The sequence below is a fragment of the Thermobia domestica genome, chromosome 4 (genome assembly GCF_964235325.1).
Source record: "Thermobia domestica chromosome 4, izTheDome1.hap1.1, whole genome shotgun sequence".
Classification (NCBI taxonomy): Eukaryota; Metazoa; Arthropoda; class Insecta; order Zygentoma; family Lepismatidae; genus Thermobia; species Thermobia domestica.
Genome location: NC_137457.1, coordinates 323,251,031 through 323,273,887, shown reverse-complemented (window position 1 = coordinate 323,273,887; position 22,857 = coordinate 323,251,031). Strand labels below are relative to the sequence as shown.

The following is a 22,857-nucleotide window of genomic DNA, read 5'->3' as shown; positions in this document are numbered from 1 at the left end:
AACATATGATCCGGATTCTAAACACTAGAATTGATCACGGGATTTTAATAATGTTGAGGTATGTGTTGGAAATGAGGCTACGGACACAATGGGTAACAGAATAATTGCACATGCCTCTATATTGAGTCTGTCCGTTAGTTGTCTGGACAGATTCTGTGCAAACGATTGAGGAGGATAATGAATTCCAGGTTAATTTCTTGTACGTTCTCCTGTAGTGGAATCTTTAATTATGTTAGCATGTATTTTGAGGCTTAGTTGGATCACAATTGGTAATGGAAGCTGCTATTATGTGGATTATGGAGTTGACCTACAATACATAGCTCATTAGTGAAAAAAAAAAAAATGTAATAGTGCCACTAATTATTATCCAGTACCCACAATCTGAGAAAGCTTGTCTATTAATAGAGTAAGTTCCTTCAGTAACTAGTTCTAAGGCTTAAAGCGAGCATCCTAACAACATCCAAAAATAAATATTCCGATACTGATAAACTATTTATTGCACTATAGGTTTCTACTAGAATTCCAAAATTCGTGACTTTTTCTTTACCAAAACAAAATTTCTAACACTCAAAAATCTAATAACAGTACCTATATTCTTGAGCACATATCTCTCCTTTCAAAGGTTCCCTGGAGCGATAAAAACTTGGAGTCTTCTGACAGTTGAATAAACTGGTTAGATGCGTAGGTTGTTTCGGCGATGCGATGCGATTTGCATCGCCAATGCTCAATGCTCTGAAAGACAATCTCAAGAGCGAATCTGGGTGCGAATTAGGCCGAATCTTCATGCATGCGATAGAAGCGAGCTTTGCTTGCGATTTGGTAGCGTCTAAAGGCGACCACAGACATTTTTACCGCTGAATTTTGACATTTTATAGAACAAAATTTTACAGTCTCTACTTACATTTGTACAGATTAAAAAATGTGGCCCAAAAACTAAATTTCGCAAATTTTTCTTGACTTTCATGGCCGTTTTCTGATTTCGTAACTTTTTCGCGACTTTCATGACCGATAGACACCCTGTACTATAATCTATATTCTACATAAGAGCTTACATTATGCAAATGTGATTCATTAAGCCTCAATAATACTTATTAACATAAATAGTAATTCCATCTACGAGAGAACACACACGAGCTTCCTCCAATTCCTAATTCATTATAACTTGTTTACACAGAATCTATTCTGACAACAAGCATTCAAAATTGAGGCATGTGCAATTATGTGTAAACCATTGTGTCCGTAGCCTCATTCCCAACAGTATGGGGACTGCGCGGACCAGAGGGACTGTTTATAATTCTCTTGATGTTCATGAAACCAAACATCAACAATTGTAGTAATTAGCACACTGTCATTTTGGAAAATTTCTTCATTGGCCTGTAACAGCACCTTGATCGTAGGATGCACGTGGTCCCTAAAATATCCATATAATCACTTGTAGTAATGTTTCCTGTAAATGTATTGTAAAATTATGTCTTATAGAGTAGAGCTACGAGATGGTACACGGGAAATTGGGGACTTTTCCCAATCATCTTTTATACATGAATGTTTCTTCTTCTATACAGTAGTAATAAATATTACACCTACGATATAAGTTCCCCTTAGATATTTTTGTGGTTTGTTGGAGAGTTTGTAATGCCCAATGACCAAGCGTCTTAGCGCGACAGGAACCAAGGCTCTTGTGGCCAAGGTGTGTTTGCAGGTACTTCTCAGAGACCAGGCGTTCTAGAGAGTGGAAGTGATGATCAAACGGTGGAAATTGATGCTTTCTGCGGTGTTCTGGCTTCTTTTATCTAGAGATGTTGCTGACTTGATTAATCTTCATCACCCATCAATCGCTGACGACATCTTCATGATTGTAGTCTGAATTGGTTTACAGTCAGTATGTGATGTTGGAGGCACATGTAGAAATTTGCAGTATCCACAAGATCCACGGAATACTGGGAAACTGCGGCCTACAGCATCACAGAGCATCTCAATATTTTAAGATAGGGAGGACAGAGTGTGAGCATACGGTTCTTTGGATATCCTCCAAGGTGAAAGAGGACTTATGGTTTCAATTATAGCCATGTTTTGGATACCATTTTCTTTCGCTACAGTTATCAGCGGTTTGGGAGCTGCAACTTTTGCGGATGTCTAGATTATCCTTCTCACGTTGGATTGTGATTGTCATAGCAGGATCTTCCAGGTACTCATCGAGTCACACAGTCGCTTTTGCCGCTCTTAATGACAATCATCTTTAATGATCGGCAATCCCTGCCACTGCCACTTCATCTATTATTACTCTTCCGATGTTGTTTTGTCATATTCTCTATAGATCGTTGTATCTTGGACATTGCTCCTCGTTAGATATCTAACACAATAATCTCCTTAGGCACACCTGAGCCAACTAACCGCACACCAATATTTTGGCCTCTTTGATACCCAGACAGATCTACCGATTTGAATCCCCACCGTCTGTCTACTTCAGAACATACATTTATTCTACCGCACCTAACGTACTAAGACGACCATCTAACCTATTTCTAATTACGGCCAGCGATGTACAAGTATCCTCAGTGTTTCCAACTCTACATCTTACGTTTTGCAAACTACATGTTTCCCAGTATTTTGATACCCATCTGTATATATACATACGTATTATTCGCTCCGGTACTATGATTAAACCATATTATGTACGCAGAAATACATTTTTCCCAATATGGATCTACTTACGGAATTTTAAACCACGTTAAGAGCTGCGTGGTGGATCCCCCACACACCATCACAGTGATTATGACTATCAAGGACGTCGTAGTCAGCATGGTCTGTCGAGCATCTGACACAGTATTTCGGATGGCTAATGCAAAAGCCATGGCACCACGAAGACCTACAACGGTAAAAAACAACACAATATACAAACAATCCAGGACACACACTATACAATTTACAGCATCTGCAATGAAATATTTAGTACTCATTAACAGTGAATTTTTCAGTACATGTAAAAACCGACAACATTGAGGTTTATAATAAATAAGTAAATAAAAATTATTATTATTATTATTATTGTTACAGTGAAACCTCTCTAAAGCGGACAGCCGTGGGGAATCAAAAAATGTCCGCTAGAGAGGTGTCCGTCTTAGAGAGGTTTCAATATGTTCTTACGTAAATTAATAAAGAAGGTAATATGCAATTAGAATTTTTTTTTTTTTGCATGGATCACGTATTTATGAATATTACCAAAATGTTACTGTGCCTGCATTATCTTGCGCCATCCAATTCAAGGCACAACTTGGGAATAAAATGTTATAGTTCTCTGCGCTTTACACTTATAGCTACTTACTACGTTTTCGGTGTGTTGCTCTAATTTGTGAGTTAATTGCAGTCCAGCAATGACTAAAAATACCAAACTTGTCTTCTGTTTGGCTAGAGATTCCAGCAGGACAGTAGAATGTGTCATTCCAAACAGTGGGCAACTGTCAATCACTTTTGTTTCTGAAGCAGGTTGGGTGGGGCTGGGATGCAAGCAAAGGATATTAGGGTGTTGTGAAACAGAGACCCTTCCTCTGGGTTGCTGAACAGACAGTTGAGGAGGCAAAATGTTGTCACACCCACACTTTCCTCCTTGGTGACATATATATGGTTTAGTAAAAGTGTATTTTTACTGCACTTTACAACTTGTTTCTAGAGAAAGTGTCCGTAATACGGAGGTAAATAATACCTATAAAAAACAAGAAAGACTGTCCGTGTCCGTACTAGAGAGTGTCCGCTTTAGAGAGGTTTGCCAATATTTTTTTTCCTATTACAGTGTTTGGGGATTACAAAATATGTCCGTTATGGGAGGTGTCCGCTTTATAGAGGTGTCCGTTAGTAGAGGTTTCACTGTATTATTATTAATGCGTTTATCCGAGTGAAAATTTTTTGAGCTCCTGTTCTCATCTTCGGTCGCTTGAAGTACGTAAATTGATTAATTTCACTTCTATATTTATTTGCCCATAAGTAACAGTTAATAAATCCAAAATTAATATGAAGTACACGTTTTTTGTTTTATTTATTTAGTTTTTGTGCTACTCTTTCAGTACAGATAACTATAGATATGAGTTCAGTGAATTAACAGATTTTCGTACTTGGAGTGACCGAGAAAGAGAGAAGCAACCAACTCTTGAAATTATTTCACTGAAATAAATACTGTACATTGTATCATTTATTCAAAATGCTCTCTGCACCCCAGTTCCATTATGTACAACCTAATCTCACGGGCTTTCCAAAGAACACCGTACAAAATGCATTGCATTTCCTCGTCTGTCCGATTTACGATATGTTGTAGCTGAGGACCCGCCGGGCAACTGTTTGTATGGGGCCAACTCTCTGACTAACCCTGTGACCTGCAGATGTCACCAAAGATCACAACGGGTTGGCAGAACTGGTTCAAATTTAGCACATAAAATTATTTATGTATTATACTGGGCTACGGCAAATGAGGATTGTCCACATAACTAATTGTGAGATCTCTAGAGGTCACGAGATCTGTTGCACTTGAAGTGGCTGTATTTGAAACTTCCGGTTTTGAACGTATAGAGTTTGAACCTGATGACTAGTTGCACGGCATCATCAAGGCATGAAATTATGTAGCACGGTGGGGCAACCGGCTGCGTGCTGAGAGAACAGAGTCATCGTTCCTTGCTTTCCACACAAATACCGGAAGGAGAAAGTCACCTGCTGGCTCGGAGGCCGGGGGTGTGGAAAATACTGGAGCAGTGCACGGAGAGAGGTCCACGTTCCCTGCTCCGGGCAATGGTAGAACTGATCAGCCGGCTGACGTCTCCCACAACACGTTTCGATTTGTGACTTCCATTACATCATTACTGCATTTTGTGTGCCAAATTTGCGACAGTTCCGACAAAACCCGTTATGTGACCTTCGGAGACCTCTGGAGGTCACAAGAAAACGATTCTCCACATTGAAAGCTAAAGATACTAGGCGACCAGAAGTGGGAAAACACAAGGCAGTTCTGATGGGTTAGATGATTTCTTCCATAAAAAGATCATCTAACTTAATCACTTCTAACTGGATGCTATGATGCTCGTATTCTCAGTAAACCATATAAGGAGAGCAAGGAAGAGAGAACAAACCTAAGAACCATTCCACAGAAGCTGATAGGAGATCAAAACAAGTTTTCTCTCCACCACACTTGCGCGCATGGTCTGGTAAACGTGAATTTTAGTGTTTCTCTTTCTACCACCAACCCCTGCATGCGGAGTACTGTATTACTAAGATTAAAAAAAAAAAAAAAAAGTTTCGTTCGGCCCTCTTATAAATAGATGTTTATACATTTAAAGAAAACAAACAAACCAAAATTCAACAGGAGTGGTTTGATTCACAAGATCTTCCGCCTTCTAAATGAAAGAACGATAGAAATTAACTTTATAACGAATGAGCCCTTATTTCTAGAAATTCAGTTTAAAAATACAACTCAAGTGAAACCGTTAGTACATCAAATAATAATCAATTAAAGGCAAAAATTTAAAATGGTAATTGATGGTAGCGGAGTTTGATAGTAGCTAAAAAAAACAATAATGGCTTCTCAAAATCAGGCGCAAACAAATTGGGGGTAAAAATTTAGATATTACACGATATTAAATCTGAAAAAAGTTTCCCCTCTCTGCCAAGATTAGAGCTTGTTTTTCCCTTTTGCAATGACAAAGAGATGGGGAGGAAGGGAGTTTGTTTTCATTGGCTATCAGCTTATCTGGAATGAATAGTAGCGCTAATAGAACACAGTGGCAACAGGGAAGCAAGGCATAATCGATGGTTTTGCAGATATATTACTCGTGTATCCATGACTAATCGTACCCTGGCAACATCTCTTCCATTCCACCTACTTCGTTCTCTCTGTGTTTTGCTCAACCTGTTCTATCGTGGCTCTGATCGTATAAGCCTTCTCTTACGTCATAAATCTGCCTAGTATAATTTGACCTTACCACAACTATAGTGTAATTTAACCTTATTACAGCCCTAATGTACTCGTAATTTGACCTTATCACAGCCTTAGTGTAATTTGATCTTACCATAGCCCTAGTGTTAGTTGACCTTACCACAGCCCTAGTGTAATTTGATTTTACCATAGCCCTAGCGTAATTTAACCTTATTACAGCCCTAATGTACTCGTAACTTGACCTTATCACAGCCTTAGTGTAATTTGACCTTATCACAGCCCTAGTGTAATTTGACCTTACCACAGCCCTAATGTAATTTGATCTTACCATAGCTCTAGTATAATTTGACCTTACCACAGCCCTAGTGTAAGTTGACCTTACCACAACCCTAGTGTATTTTGAGCTTATCACAATCATAGTGTAAGCTGACCTCACCCAGCCCTAGTGTAATTTGATTTTACCATAGTCCTAGCGTAATCTACAGCCCAAATGTAATTTGACCTTACCAAAGCTTAGTGTAATTTGACTTTACAAAAGCAGAAGACTTACCTGAGAAAAACAGCATATGCTGGAAATTAAATGAGATTTTGGGCTTCCTTCCCAAATTAAGCAGTAACGAAAGAGGATAGATGTTGGCTGCTCTTCCAAGCGCGACACAGAACTGGTTTCATGGTTAAGGAAGAAAAATGTCAACATAAACATGAAAATATGGTTAATTAATTATAACAAATTAACCAGTTATTAGAACATAAGTGCAAGATATCTTTTTAAGAAGTGACAAGGTATGCTTGTGAGTAACTCAGTTTTGTTGAAAATTGCACAGCAAATTCTTCGAATTTAAGTTCATTTGACTTCAAATCAACAAAACCCGAGTTCTTTACATTGACATTCCTTGAAGTGACAATTATTCTATGCACCACCTGAAACAACAAACTTCTTATACCTTGGCACAACCTTTCGGATTCCAACGTACTAATGTTAACTCAGGTCGCGCTTCTTATTGAGTTATTAACGTAGATGCACCAATGAAATATTAAAAAATGTGTTAATATTTTACAAATATGGAATACATACACTTCAGACTCATTAAAAATTAAATAAATGAATAAAATAAGTTACGATATGAATTTATAACGTTTGTTGTGGTTCTTTAATTTAGAATTAATAAAGGGATATTGGCAAGACACGTTCGAAGAACGGACAAACCAAGTTTACAGCATTTACAATAAAATGAATTATATTTTATTTCATACTGAATCAAAGGTAAAATGGCTGCAAACAACTACTGGTTATCTCTGTGAAAAATTCAAGAATGTTTTACTATTCTTAAAATGGAACAAAAAAGAGACCAACAATAATTGGAAGTTGTGTAGATGGACTTCAAAACAGAATATATTTAACCCTTTATTGGGCAGTGTTGCTCTCAAGCAACATCACATTCTATTGCGTTATCCGCACGAATTATAACTTCAGTGATCATTTAATTGGCATTTGCTCTCAAGCAACATCACATTCTATTGCGTTTTCCGCACGAATTATAACTTCAGTGATCACAGGGGCGGATCCAGGGGGGGGGGGGCGATCGCAGGAAACTTTCTTATTTTATATATATAAATAAAACCCATCCGAAAGTTTGGTGCCCTTAAAAGTAGCAGTATGACAACCAACCGCCCCCCCCCCCCAGAAGTCGGGCCTGGATCCGCCCCTGAGTGATCATTTAATTGGCATTATTGCTTTCATGCAATATTCATATACATGATTTGCGGGTCGCTTCTTTAGATACTTCTAGTTCTCGTCAACAGGGGAAAGTCAAATTTAGTATTGTAGAAGCTTTATCTCCTACGTTCCACAAAAGTTCTTTTTTCATTTTTTTTTTTTTTTTAAATTTATTTATTTGTGGTTTCTTGTTGCTCTGTAGGAAAATATTTCAACGAAACTGTTGGTAACTACTGAGAGTATTCTTATGATAGTTTACCATAATAGGGCAATGCTGCTTAGTAGCTACATGTAAGACCTATTTTATGTTAATGTTGCTTTGAAATAAACACCCTGTATTTTATAACCAAAGTATAAAAATACTTTAAAAATTACGAAATTATGATCGGGAAGACATGGTTCAACCATAAAAGCAAACTAAATATTTTAATGGTAATGCTATCAATTCTTGCCAATTAAAGGGTTAAAGTGCGGATAGATAATCTGTGTGCTAAAACATTATTTGCATTATTCTGGAAATCCTTGCCTGAAATTCTGAGATCACTAATTTTATATCTTACGTAGACTGAAGGAATTTTCTCTCACGTCTCATATAAAGGACCAGTAAACTCCATACCAACCGACAAATTAACCATTAACCTTATCATTTACGTTTAAATTCTATCACGGACGGAGTTAAAGAATCTTTGAACTTACAGTGAATTCTCTTGAAGGGCATGTTTATGTTTTCCATTGGCCTCCTACAATAACAAAATATTACACAGCTTTTTCATAAATTAGTTTTAGGACACATTAGCACGTAATTCATACATACAATAAGCACCACGATTTAATGCATTAGAATTTGATCAGAAAGTGTTGGCTCATTATGACTATTTCGGGCAATTTAGATCTTTGGTTATTAAGAAACAACATTCAATGGTAAAGCAATTGAATCCTGAGCCTTTTTTCATCCTTCTTTTACGCAACTGCAAGAAGTTCTTATTTTTTCTAATGTAATATCTAATGAAATACTTTACATTTACATTATAGGCCTACAGTACAAATTCAAACGTAATATCTTATTTTCTTTTCATGTGGTGTGTATCAAAATGAATTTCGGTGTTTTAAGGTTTGTAGTGTTTATTACGTTTAACGTACAATTATAAGTAAAGCATCAAATGAAAAAGCAACTCAAACAGTTTTTTGCTGCAAGTGTTCAATGTGAGCATCATTCGTCATACGGCACACATCGAATCGATAAGCGAGAAAGGCCTACAAACTTTCCGCCGGCAAATGGCAGAAAACACATTCAATTTATGGGAATCTCGTTGCAATTGTATCATCTCGTGGGGATTTGCTGACCCTCAGATGCGAACATTACGAGTATTCACCATTTACGTGAAATGTCGATTCATCACTGAAGACGACACGATCCACAAGATCTTTATCATCATGCAGCAACATTTCATTTGTGAAGTTGGCATATAAACCCTAATCTGTAGGGTTTGAAGCTTGTAGCAACTACAAATGATAAGGACGTTGTTGTAAGCGTCTCCTTAAAATTCTCCACACAAATGGTTGCACTGTAACTATAGATTCAATCTTTGCAAAATGTAAAACACAAAACGCTTTGTGCTCACTAGTCGCCATCTTTGCTACTAGCGCTTTCTAACGACAGATACAGGAAACAGCGCATGCGTGCATACAAAACTGTTTAAGTTCCTCTTTCATTTGATATATTATTTATAATTGTAAGTTAACTGTAATAAATACTACAAGCCCTTAAAACCCCGATATTAATTTTGAAACACCCTGTACAGTTCATAATACAGTACAGTCGCTATTTTAACAGACTTCAAACTTTTTACGGTAACCTTCTATCCCAATTAGTTGTTAAATCGTGGGTTTATAATTAATTCTAATAATAATAATAAAAAAAAAACTGTAATATCACTTTATAACTAAAAGTCTTGAAAGGATACAAATGCCGTGAGTATGAAGCCAACATCGAAGTGATGTTTAGGAAACGTAAACATGGACACTCCGATGTAAGAAAAAATGAAATTTTCTGCTAAAAAATTTAGTAGTTCAAATAACTGTTTCGTTCTTGTTCTAGAATCACTAGAAAGATTGTTGTAGGTATAATGCGCTTGACACATGCCGCAGAATAACACAGCAACAATACCTGAAACAAAAGAGTTAAAAGTAGAAATTCCAAAACATACATTGTTCGTACAATATTGATAAAAAAAAATTAAAAACAAGAAGAAGAAATAAAACGCAAACTAGATACTAGTTTCTCATCTCTGGGTTTATAAAACTAATGGTTACTTTATTGCTTCAGACAGGAAAAGCAACATATTTACACGGAGTTCGAAGTGGAAAAAAAGCAGAGGCGGTATGTTTTATTATGATTTTGACTCAACATACCGGCTATTTAGATATTGTCTTGATCACTGAAAAACCAGAGACGGTATGTCCTCATTACTGAAAAACCAGAGGCGGTATGGCATACCACCGTATACCGTCTCACTTCGACCACTGTATTTACATACATAAACAATAACATGTACTGTCCAATTTTATTCCAGGCAGTATTTCTTAAAGGCCATAGCCATGTTTTACGAAATATCCTTGCTCCGCTTTCTTGGACCATCTCAATATTGCTTTAAAAAGATACTTTACGAGGTGTTGCAAAAGTGTGTTGCAAAATATTTTGGGAACTGATTTCTCATATGAAAAATAAGAAAATGTTCATATGGGTCTGTGCTCAAAAGTGTACAGTTTCGGAGTTATAGGGTGCCGTAAACGTGAAACAAGTGACCTTTAAAAGTTCATAGCTCCACTACTATGAGATCTATCGTAGTTGGGTCAAGACATCACTGAAGAACTGGTATGGGAACTATCCAAATATCTATATTTAAAAATGCACCAGTACTTGCACACCAATTTTTAGAGAGGTAGGTGGAGAGTGATAAAATACTCGCAGACAACCTCTCTAAAAATGATTGTGCAAGTACCGGAGGTTCTGGAAGATGGATATTTGGATAGTTCACATATTAGTTCCTCAATGACCTTTTGACCCGACTACGATGGGTTCTATATTATGAAACTATCGACGTTTAAAATTAATTTTTTCACGTTTTCGTCAACTCATAACTACGAGGCTATGCACTACTGACCACAGGTCCATATGAACTTTTTTTTTTCTTACTTTGATGTAAGGAATCTTCCCAAAATATTGAGACACATTTATCTAACATCCTGTATAATTCCGTAAACATGTTATAATTACCAAAAAGTTCTTTTATAATGTTACAGAAGCAACTAAATAAAAACTTGTTTTAAAAAGTTCCTACAAATACACAGTATTTGTATAAGGAATATTTAAAACTTCTAACATTTTCTCATATTCTGGAATGGTTTGAGATATCAAATTGCTGTAAATGGCATTATGATTTTTTTACGACTATTCAAACTAAAAACCATGTACGTAACTGGATGTGATATTTATCTAAACATTTTGAAATAAAAAAAATCCTTTAAAAAAAAGTCAAATTTTCAATTCCTCGAACTTTATTTGTACTTGTTCGAAATACGTTATATGATGACCGTAGTATCCGACATTCAGGTATTTTGGATGTACATTACCTCATCCATCTCACCTGGTTAGAACTCTTACAGAATCTTCCAAAATTTGGTTATTTCTCGATGTTTGTGTCACTAACGTCCTTAGTTTGCAACACTGCGTAACATGCAAATTAAAAATATGTAATAGCATGACGTAGTGCCATTTGAAAAAAAAACTTTATCTCGGGTTGGCAACATTGTTAACCTGATAGTCCCCTCGTTGATATCTGTATGGTACAAAATTTAAGCGTTATGTACAGGGTTCACCTCCCGTATTTGCAGAGGGCTCTGTATGAGTTCTGTTTGAGATACGGCGGGGGAGGGGGTATCGATCGTTAGCGGTATACGTGTCATTTTTAGCAGTCGCAATGGCGTGGCACGGTGAGCATCACGCGTTTGTTCTGGAGGTGTATATTCGTAATGGTGGTTCTATGATTACGACTCAGCGGCCATTTCACATACGGTTCGGACTTGGCCGACACGATTCCGTTCCGTATACAATAACTGTTCAAATTTGGGCAGTGTTCTGCACTGAGAAAAACATCACCTGATCGACCTCGGACCGTAACAATATCGGAAAATGTTGCGCGTGTGAAAGCGTCCATCCAATAATTCCAAAGTGTTTAGCACTTAAACAGATCGGCTAGGCGACTTTTTTCTCAGTGCAGAACCTGTTGCTCAAACGTTTCATACCCAAACTTGAATAGTTTTTCTTTTCGAAAAAGAAACATCGGTCAAGTGATATTTCTCACTGCAGAACTTGTTCCTCTAAAGTTTCATGCCCAAACTTCAATAGTTTTTCTATTCGGAACAGAAACATGTCGGCCAAGTCCGAACCTAATGCCCGCTGTGTAGTAATCACAGAACCACCATTATGAATATAATGCTCCACAACAAGCGCACGATGCCACGCCACTACGACTATTGAAAATGGCACGTATACGGCCATCGATCGATACCCCCTCCGCTGCCGTATTCCCACCATAACTCACACTGCGTCCTCTCCAAATACGGGAGATCTTTTTGCAGGACCCTCTACGTATTAGTTTAAAATTTATCAGGGCGTAGCACGATAAATGATCCACTCTGCATACACAAAGAAATAATCAGAAAATGTTTTAATGTATCAGCTATCTTACCTGTCAAATCCGTGGCTTCTGCTACGAGAAATGTACTGTATGACATCAGTACAAACAACGCTGACTCAAGCAGCGGAAAGTCCTTGATCCGGGTAAATTTTGTTAGGTAACAATCAGTTAAGGAATTTTTTATGATCACAAGGAAATTTACATTAACCTATACAAATTCTACTACGAAAAAGAAATCACAACTGAAATTCAAGAAATTAAGAAGCTTAAAATGACACACAACCAGAACAACACACTACAAAGGTTCAGATTCAGTTTTAACGTGTAGATCTCCTGGTACATAATCTCACTGCTCAAAAAAAAAAAAAAAAAAAAAAAAAAAAAAAAAAAAAAAAAATAATAATAATAATAATAATAATAATAATAATAATAATAAAACTAACCACAAATCAATCAATGAACTGCAATGTTCACAGATGGCAACTAAGTAACTAACTCTCTGGCCTATGGAACCCGAAGATTCAAAGTTGCGTTCAAAAATCTCTCCACTGACTTCTGTCAACCAACTGGATCCAGTTTCTACTTTGTATTCTTATTTCTGTGAAATCCATCTTCATATTGTCCTTATATCTGGGTCTAGGATTTCCTAATGATCGTTTTCTGATTGGTCTTCCAGTTAAGACTTTGAAAGCGTTCCTACTTTCTTACATCCTGGCTACATGACCTGCTCACCTGAGCTTCCTAGAGTTGATTACCCTAACAATGTTTGGTAAACGGTATAAATTATGTAGCTCCTCGTTATGAAGTTTCCGCCATTCCCCATTCTCGTTCCTCCTGAGTCCGAATATTCGTCTCAGGATTTTGTTCTCAAATACTTTCAGTCTGTGTTCTTCCCTCAGAGTAAGCGACCATGTTTCACAACCATATAGAACAACAGGCATGATTATCGTTTTATATATTTTAGGCTTCAAATTCCTCGACAGAATTTGCGACAAGATATTTTGAACTGAATAATAACACGAATTCCCTGCTTTTAGTCGACATTTAATTTCTTCGTGAATATGGTTTTCGTATGTTAATATTGATCCTAGATATTTGAAAGTATCCACTTTATCAAAAATATTATTTGATATTTTAACACATCCATAATATGCAATATTACGATCCCGACCAATTTCCATGTATTTAGTTTTCTCCCCATTTACTTCTAAACCCATGTCCCTGCAAGCCTTTAATAAGACCTCTGTATTTGTTTCTACTGTTCTCCTATCATCCTCTATTAAATTTACATAATGAGCATACGCAATAACCTGGTGAATACCATTTAGTAAATGATGACAACTGCCATGTTTAATAGCTCTGTCGCATCTGCTCTGGTCCAAAGCCCGCAGATCTAAACCTACATGAAAAATATATGAGGCTATTTTGAACAGTTACGAAGAAGAGATCTATCGAAGTATAAAACAGCTCTCCCAAGCGAGAGAAAAGTTTTAAAATTTCCATGTTGCCCACCAACCTATGATTGAGGTGAACAAGATGATGATTTTGAAAAGCAGGTGAACAGATATGTTCTAAGGAAAGATTACTATTTTTTCTCCGATCTGCTTATACATGTTCATTATTTTATATTTAATGAAATATTACGTGGTCCAATAATAAACTGCTCTGTGTGAAATGAAAAGTTCCGAGTTCGAATCTCCAACGATTGAATTTGCACAGCAAAATGGTAACGTGCTTCTCCCTTTTCTTTCTTCGGGTTTCTTCCATTGCCTTCTTGTCTTCCTTACACCAATACTTTACTCATCCCTTACTTGCATTCATCGTCGTTGTCTTTAATCCACATGTTACGAGGGATGATCAGAAAGTAAGGTTACAAGGCCGATATTTCTGGAGTTTTTTTAATACATGAAGTTGGCAACTATGCAGAGTTTCAGCCACCCGCCACGTACGGCGCTAGTTGTAGGTAAACACAAATGGCGACTCGTTTGGAAAACTGGTCTCGCGAAAAAGTCCGCTCAGTTATTCGATTTCTGTGGACGAAACATGAAACCGCGGCTGAAATTCTGCGGCAACTGGTAGAGGTTTACGGAGAGATTGTTAATGTCTCGTCAGCATGTCGAAGAATGGTGTCAAAAGCTTGCGGCTGGTACAGAAAACGTCACGGACGAGGAGCGCAGTGCCCGACCTAACACGGCATCAACAGATTTCAACACAGCTCGCGTGGAGGAGCTGAGTCAGAACAACAGGAGAATCACGTTACCTTGAAGGAGCACCTAGGAAGCCGCGCTTGGCTACAGATGAGGTGAAACACTTGGCTGAAGACGCAAGGACAGGATTTCTACCAGCAGGGAATCTTCAAACTCATCCCACGATGCGATAAGTACCACAACCGATATGAAGACTATGTCGAAAAATAACCTAATGTATGTACTATCTGTTGGCTGTATGAAATGTCAGCTGTCAGCATGCTGTACAGCCCACTTCCAACAAAAAGCAATGCCACTCTGATCCAAAAGGTACAAAATTCATGCATCCGCTTCTGTTACAATGTACGAAAACTCGATCATATTTTGCCTATTCTGAACAGCAATAGCATGCTGACAATGTCCAGAAGACGACATTTGCATTATTGCTCTCTCATTTATAAAATTCTTAGAACAACACGTCCCGCGTATTTATACAAGAAATTCACTGCTAGGTCAACTATTCACACTCACTTAACACGCAAAAGAAATACGTTTGATATTCCACACCATGGACTCAAGCAAACCACTCCGGCATTTTCAGTATTAGCAGCAAGGTCATGGACTGCTCTACCAAATGTAATGAAAGAAGCTAAAACATTTAATTCTTTCAAGAAAATGTTAAAAAATTATTTACTCAGACAACAAAATTTAAGTTCAGGTACCTATGATTTGTATTCTATCACTTGAACCACGTAAATGAAATCAGACTTGACTTGGTACATATTCTTTATTAAATAAGCATGCATTGTAAAAATATTTCATCACCCTCCCCCCTATATTGTGAATCACAAGTATAACTTATTTTGTCTCTATGTTATTGATCGGTTTGTGTTTGTTTTCATTTTTGTATTTGTATGCTTATTTCTTTCTTCACTTGTAGTACTTGTGCGTGTATGTGTGTTTTGTTAAAAGTACCACATTTTTCTTTCTTTTTTTTTTTATCATCTTAATGTATACCTCTATTTTTTGTTGTATATCACCGTATCTTTTGTACTCAATTGATTGTATATTTTTTGCATAACTCAATGTATTTCCTTGACAACTCAATGTTAGGTGGTAGAGCAGCAATATGCTGAACCTCGCCCCCTTGAATAAAGCATTTTTCAATTCAATTCAATATGACTGTAAAACTTACTAAGACTTAGTTTCGTTCTCACAGTTCTACCAAGAGAACTATTTAGCATCAAGTAAATATACAATACAAAATGAACAGTGTATTTTATAAATAAAAGGATATCAATGCAGTGACACAGCCCATTACTCCTCCAATCAGGAATGACAATGTAAAAATTCCAATGAAATCTCCAACTGCTTTGAAAAATGCATGCGTTTCGAAACCTCCAGATCCAGATTGGTACTTTTCTTCATAATTCTGAATAGCACTGGAAAAATAAGAATTGAAACATTAAAATAAATTAACAAGTAAGATATGAATATGTGTATGTAAGTTTCTAAACTATAAGTTACTTTATGACAGGTAAAAATTCTTGTTAGCTGCAATTTGCTCCCTCCGTGTTCCATTTGGTAGCCTCTTAATACTAGTCTTATCTAGTATTATGCTTATTAAATTAATATTCGCAATTTCCTTACATAGTTTAACTAAATAACTTCAACCCATATACAGGGTGTTACAAAAAAAACTGTCACAATATTTGGGAAATAGATTCCTCATGTTAAAATAAGAAAAAAAAAGTTCATATGGACCTGTGGTCGGAAGCAGAGATGGGCATTTTTGCTAACCCTCACTCACCCTCACCCTCAATTGACTCCCTAACCCTCACCCTCAGTCGACTCCCTTCCCCTCACCCTCAATCGACGCCTTCACCCTCACCCTCAATCGACTCCCTCACCCTCAGCCATCCTCAACCGACTCTCTCACCCTCACCCTCACCCTCAATAGAATCTGTCACACACCCTCAGCCACTTTCACCCTCATCTATCGAAATGAGGGTGAGTGAGGGTGAGGGCGGCCCTCTTGAGGGCAAAAATGAGTGAGGGTGCCCATCTCTGGTCGGAAGTGCATAGTTTCCTAGTTACAGGGTGCCGAAAGTGTGAAAAAATTAATTTTAAAGGTCCATAGTTCCACTACCGATTTTAGTCGGATCGAGATATCATTGACCAACTAGAATGTGAATTATCCAAGTATCCATCTATCAGAACCTCAGGTACACTCATGTCCAAAATTATTGTCGCATGTCTATAAATATGTTGTTGTAGGAATATAATTTGATAACGAATTCGCAAGGTATTTCTTACAATGTTAGTATGTGTATAATAGGCAAACACATGTATGTGGAAAATTTCATGTCAAAAGAGCAGTAAATAAGAACAATAAAACTGCAATAAAATTTTCCTGTCCATTTAGCAAAATTTTATTTTATTCATTATAATTTTCGTGTTTATAATTCTTTTCCTATCAAATTTACCACAAATATACATTTCTCGATTATACACATAGTATCAGTATTAAAAGTACCCTGCAAAATCATTATCAAATTATAGTCTTACAAGGAAAAATGAAATGAAATAAAATCTTTGAATTTTACGTCCCACGGTTATGCCGGTTAGGCTAAAGGAGACGGTGATTATGAGAAATGAATGAAATGGTCGAATGAAGAAAGTGGGAGGAAACGGGAGAACCCCGAGAAAACCCACGAGCACGGTGTTTGTCCACCACAAGGTTCACTTGGCGGGACCAGAGTTTGAACCTGGGACCCAATGCACCAGAGGTGAACGCTCTACCACTGAGCCACCGCGGCACGTAGTCTTACAAGGAGACAGTTATAGATATGCGACAATAAATTTGGGCATGAGTGTACTTGCACAATCATTTCTAGAGAGGCTGTCTGGGAGTATTTGATCACTCTCCTCCTAGCTCTCTAAAAACTGGTGTGAAGTACTGGAGCGTTCTTAAACATGGATACTTGAATAGTTCACATACCATTCCTTAGTGATGTCTTGACCCGACTATAATAGGTTCCATAGTAGTGGACCTATGAACTTTTGAAGTTCTCTTATCACAAGTTTCCGGCACCCTTTAACTGCAAAACTATCCACTTTCGAGCACAGGCTCAAATGAACTTCTTTCTTATTTTGATGTGAGAAATCTGTTCACAAAATATTCTGACACATTTTTGTAATGTGACACATCTCTGGAGCCCCTTTTTAATATTGTGACACATCTCTGTATAGATCGACTTTATACTTGCATTGCAATGTCTTTTGCACAACAAAAACAAGAAAGCGTGTGAAGAATATCTGGCCCCTATTAGTTAGTTAGTATTCTATGATAATTCTGTTTCGAAATGGTAACTACTTACCCACTAAGTACAATAGCTACAGCATCATTCAGCACACTCTCTCCAAACACCAAAGCATATAAATTAACGTCAACATGTAAATCGTTAAAAATAGCCAATATTGTAACGGGATCCGTAGCTGAGATTATAGCACCGAAATAGAGTGTGTCCAGGAAACTAAAACTCCTCATGTTCGTCAACTGAACGAAGCCATACATCACAGATCTGAAATAAACGAAAATTATTATTCACAGGAAAACAAAACAATTTACACATGAATAGCTTTAACATCACTGCACAGATTAAAAATCAAAAGAAGTCTTTAAGTTTTACGTACCACACTTACGCCGGCTAGCTAGGCTAAAGGAGTCGACGATGATGAGAATGAAGGAAATGGTGGAATGAAGTGAGAGGAAAAGGGAAAACCCCGAAAAAACACGCACACGATGTTTGTGCACCACAAAGCTCACTAGGACCTCATGCACGAAAGGAGAACGCTCTACCACTGAGCCACCGCGGCCCCTATTCCACAGATTAGCGATTCCTAGTATATCAATTACATTAAGAGAAGATATTTACAGAATTCTTTCAGCATGTTGTTGGGAAAGACTCGTGTTCAGTGTTGAGAACTTCCTATATTTAGAATGTTCTTGTTCCGCGCTTCGTTTTATTTCAAACGAGAGTTGCTTTTCGGTGACAGTGTATGCATTTCTGAGAACTTAAGTTATTTATATGAGCGAAAGCTAATTGTTTGGGTTCAACTCGTATTTTTCTCATTTCTGTAATACAGGGCTAGCATAAATGATTCATTTATTTTGAAAAGGCTATATTTTCAAAAATATTACAAGCACACATGAAAGATACATGAAGAGAACCATAAACTCATCAAGTTTATACACTCCTCACAAATGTTCAATATGTGCCCCTTTGATGACACGACACTCGTCCAGATGATACTCGAGCTCATTCCTGCATTCTCTAGCATAGTCCTGTCAATCGTCTGCACTGTAGCACTGATGCTTTCTTTGAGCTCGACTAAGGGTTGCGGCAGTGAGGATACGTAAACGAGGTCCTTAACGTAACTCCACAGGAAGAAGTCACAGGGCGTTAAATCAGATCTGGGAGGCCAATGGAACAAACCTAGGTCATTCTCACCAATACGCCCAATCCAGCGATGCGGAAGTTCATTAAGGAATGCGGTAGTGACGATACGTAAACAAGGTCCTTAACGCACCCTCAGAGCAAGAAGTCGCAGTGTAAATCAGGAGATCTAGGAGGCCAGAGGAACAAATCTAAGTCATTCTCACCAATACGCCCAATCCAGCGATGCGGAAGTTCATTAAGGATTGTGGTAGTGGAGGATACGTAACAAGGGCCTTCACGTAACCTCACAGCAAAAAATCGCAGGGCGTTAAATCAGGAGATCTAGGAGGCCAGAGGAATAAATCTAACTCATTCTCACCAATACGACTAATCCAGCGATGCGGAAATTCATTAAGGATTGTGGTAGTGGAGGATACGTAACAAGGGCCTTAACGTACCCTCACAGCAAGAAATCGCAAGGCGTTAAATCAGGAGATCTAGGAGGCCAGAGGAACAAATCTAAGTCATTCTCAACAATACGCCCAATCCAGCGATGCGGAAATTCATTAAGGATTGTGGTAGTGGGGGATACGTAACAAGGGCCTTAACGTACCCTCACAGCAAGAAATCGCAAGGCGTTAAATCAGGAGATCTAAGAGGCCAGAGGAACAAATCTAAGTCATTCTCAACAATACGCCCAATCCAGCGATGCGGAAGTTCATTAAGGATTGTGGTAGTGGGGGATACATAACAGGGCCTTAACGTACCCTCACAGCAAGAAATCGCAGGGCGTTAAATCAGGAAATCTAGGAGGCCACAGGAACAAATCTAAGTCATTTTCACCAATACGCCCAATCTAGCGATGCGGAAATTCATTAAGGATTGTGGTAGTGGGGAATACGTAACAAGGGCCTTAACGTACCCTCACAGCAAGAAATCGCAAGGCGTTAAATCAGGAGATCTAGGAGGCCAGAGGAACAAATCTAAGTCATTCTCACCAATACGCCCAATCCAGCGATGCGGAAATTCATTAAGGATTGTGGTAGTGGGGGATACGTAACAAGGGCCTTAAATCGCAAGGCGTTAAATCAGGAGATCTAGGAGGCCAGAGGAACAAATCTAAGTCATTCTCACCAATACGCCAAATGCAGCGATGCGGAAATTCATTAAGGATTGTGGTAGTGGGGGATACGTAACAAGGGCCTTAAATCGCAGGGTGTTAAATCAGGAGATCTAGGAGGCCAGAGGAACAAATCTGTCATTCTCACCAATACGCCCAATCCAGCGATGCGGGAGTTCATCGTGTAGGTACTCAGGAACCGGGATGTGCCGAACTCTTCACAATACAAACTTGGTGAGTTTATGGTTCTTTTCATATATCTTTCATGTGTGTACGTGTAATACTTTTGAAAATATAGCCTTATCAAAACAAATGCATTATTTATGCTAACCTTATATTCTCAAACATGTATATATATATATATATATATATATATATATATATATATATATATATATATAAAACTGGGAGAGGGGGATTGATACGCTCCCTCAAAGATTTAGCATAAATAATGACACTTCACGAATTAAATTATTCATTCGTGTACTGGTCTCAACCATGTAAAAGCGTCATAAAAATATAATTTGTTTTGTTTCCGAAAAAAAAAAGTACGGTAAACAAATTGATGATCTGGATAGCGCAGAATCGAACTTCAGTCCTTTGCTGAAAACAGAAAAGCCAAGTTCGACACCGCGCTAGTTTGTTCAACACTGCTCGAAATACATACATCTGCTAATGTGTGAAACCGAAATAATTTAAAATGTGTATGTGTATATACTACGTGTTTAAAACAGAATCATCTTTACTCAGTATGTTTAGAATACCCGTCTGATCTCCGCCGACAAAGGGGAATTAGAGTCTGACTCACATTAATTTAGCAATAAACTTTTCTGTGCTTTTCCAATAATATTTTACATACACTTATAATACGACAACAACAAATGTATTTGTAAAGATCAATATGATTCATAAGGAATTAATTCGACCAAAACACGCTTATATTTTTGTTCTGTAATAACAGCCATACACAAAAAATACAAGTTCTGTAGACCGGATACCAGGGTATGAATTCGATGTATTTTGTTACACAGAATCCAAATTCCGAAACTCTAGAACGATCGATCGTGTCAATTTTGATTTATGGGCGAAAAACTTGGGCGATTTTGAATAGGGAGGACATACTTTTTCATCCATAAAACAAAATTAACACGATGAAGCGTCCTGGGGTTTCGAAATCTGAATTCGTCATAACATAATATATCGAATCCATAATCTGGGATCCGATACACATAACTTTGTTTTTGGTACGACTGTTTTACGAGTAAAATCCAAAATCGGTAAAGTTTTTCGCCCATTAAAAAAATGACACGATCGATTGTTATGGGGTTTCGAAAAATTTGGATTCGGCGTAACAAAATACATTGAACCAGTGGCGGATCCAGGGGGGGTGATCCCCCAGAAGAGGAAACTTTGTTATTTTATATACATAAAAAAAAAAAACTTCCCAGAGTTTAGAGCTCTTAAAAGTAGCTGTAAGTAGCAGTACTACAACCCCTTCCCCAGAAGTTCGTCCTCGATCCGCCCCTGCATTGAACCCACTTCCTGCAGACCGGAGCACAGAGCTTCTTTTGTGTGTGTGGGGGGGGGGGGGAAAGCTGTGTAATGTTTTGCAGTTTTAATAAAATTTTGTCTAAAATATAGTTTCTAGTGACAGAGCAAAACGAACCTAATGACCTACTATATTTATAATCATTGAAGTATCATTAACGAAATAGGATACAATTTTCAATACATTTCCTGCTATTCAATGATAACAGCATATCATACAAAGAAAAATATTTCTCCTATCTTTTCACCACTATCTCCTTTTCTTAGAAGTAAATACAACCATAAAAACTAATGTTTTTTTCTTTCTTTCTTAATATCTGATTATTAAAAGAATATAATCTTACCCTATCACAAACGACGATATCGTAGTGCCAATAAAGGCAAAGGTCATTATGGCACCTAAATTTCTGAAGAAATATTTCTGTGAAAGAAAGATAAGAAACAAATAAGTACAGTAGAGGAGGTACAAAATAATTAGGCTTTTACACTGAAAATGTCTGACGCACAATAATACACAATAAATCTCGTTGTTCATGACACTGATATTGTACAGTCGCTAGCAAAAGTGGGTATCTACTCACAAAATTTATTTTCTCCAATACTTTTGAAAAAAATATATGATTTCAATTACAGTTTCTTAAGTCTGTTCATCATAATACAAAGGTTTTATTTCATTTCCTGAATATTTCGGAACATTTTTACTTCTTCCTTTATTCAACAGAACGAGGCCTTCACTTGATTCCATTTTTCTTTTCTTCTTAGTTTAACGTCGCACAATTATGGTTCGAGGTTAAGAGAGAAGTGATAGTGCTAACGAAATAAATGGTGGAATGAAGAGCGTGGGAGGAAACGGGAAAACCTCAAGAAAACCCAAGACATGGCGTGTTTCTCTCACAAAGTCCACCATTCGAAAGTTCGGATCGAACCAGGGACCGCATGCACTCCCTTTTATCGTAAATAAATCAATTTTTGTAGTTCAACGTCCCATGTTATGCCCTTTAAGCTAAAGAAGACGAATTATTAATGAAGTATATGATTGTAAAATTAATTTTTTACGCTGTCCCACCGGGAATCAAATCCGGAACCACATGTATTAAAGGAACACGCGCTTGCCACTAGGCCAGCGTTGCCGGCTCCAATTAATTGTGTCTGTAATATTTACATCTTTATAAATGCTTGGACTGGTTTAGAAAATGAAAATGAACTGAAATCTTGAAGGTTTTACGTCCC

At 37.5% G+C, this 22,857-nt stretch overlaps 1 protein-coding gene across 5 annotated transcripts in view; it reads right to left on the bottom strand.

Annotated features, from left to right (window-relative positions):
• Nhe3 (Na[+]/H[+] hydrogen exchanger 3) overlaps positions 1 to 22,857 on the bottom strand; it is a 205,988-nt gene that overhangs the window by 100,000 nt on the left and 83,131 nt on the right. For all 5 annotated transcript variants that reach the window (XM_081756703.1, XM_081756704.1, XM_081756705.1 and 2 more), the window contains exons 4-10: positions 21,972 to 22,048; positions 17,898 to 18,101; positions 15,810 to 15,959; positions 12,383 to 12,483; positions 9,596 to 9,798; positions 6,465 to 6,576; positions 2,713 to 2,866 (exon numbers count right to left, since the gene is read on the bottom strand). In XM_081756703.1, the coding sequence (XP_081612829.1) occupies positions 2,713 to 2,866; positions 6,465 to 6,576; positions 9,596 to 9,798; positions 12,383 to 12,483; positions 15,810 to 15,959; positions 17,898 to 18,101; positions 21,972 to 22,048 (1,001 nt within the window). The remainder of the gene's footprint in view (positions 1 to 2,712; positions 2,867 to 6,464; positions 6,577 to 9,595; positions 9,799 to 12,382; positions 12,484 to 15,809; positions 15,960 to 17,897; positions 18,102 to 21,971; positions 22,049 to 22,857) is intronic.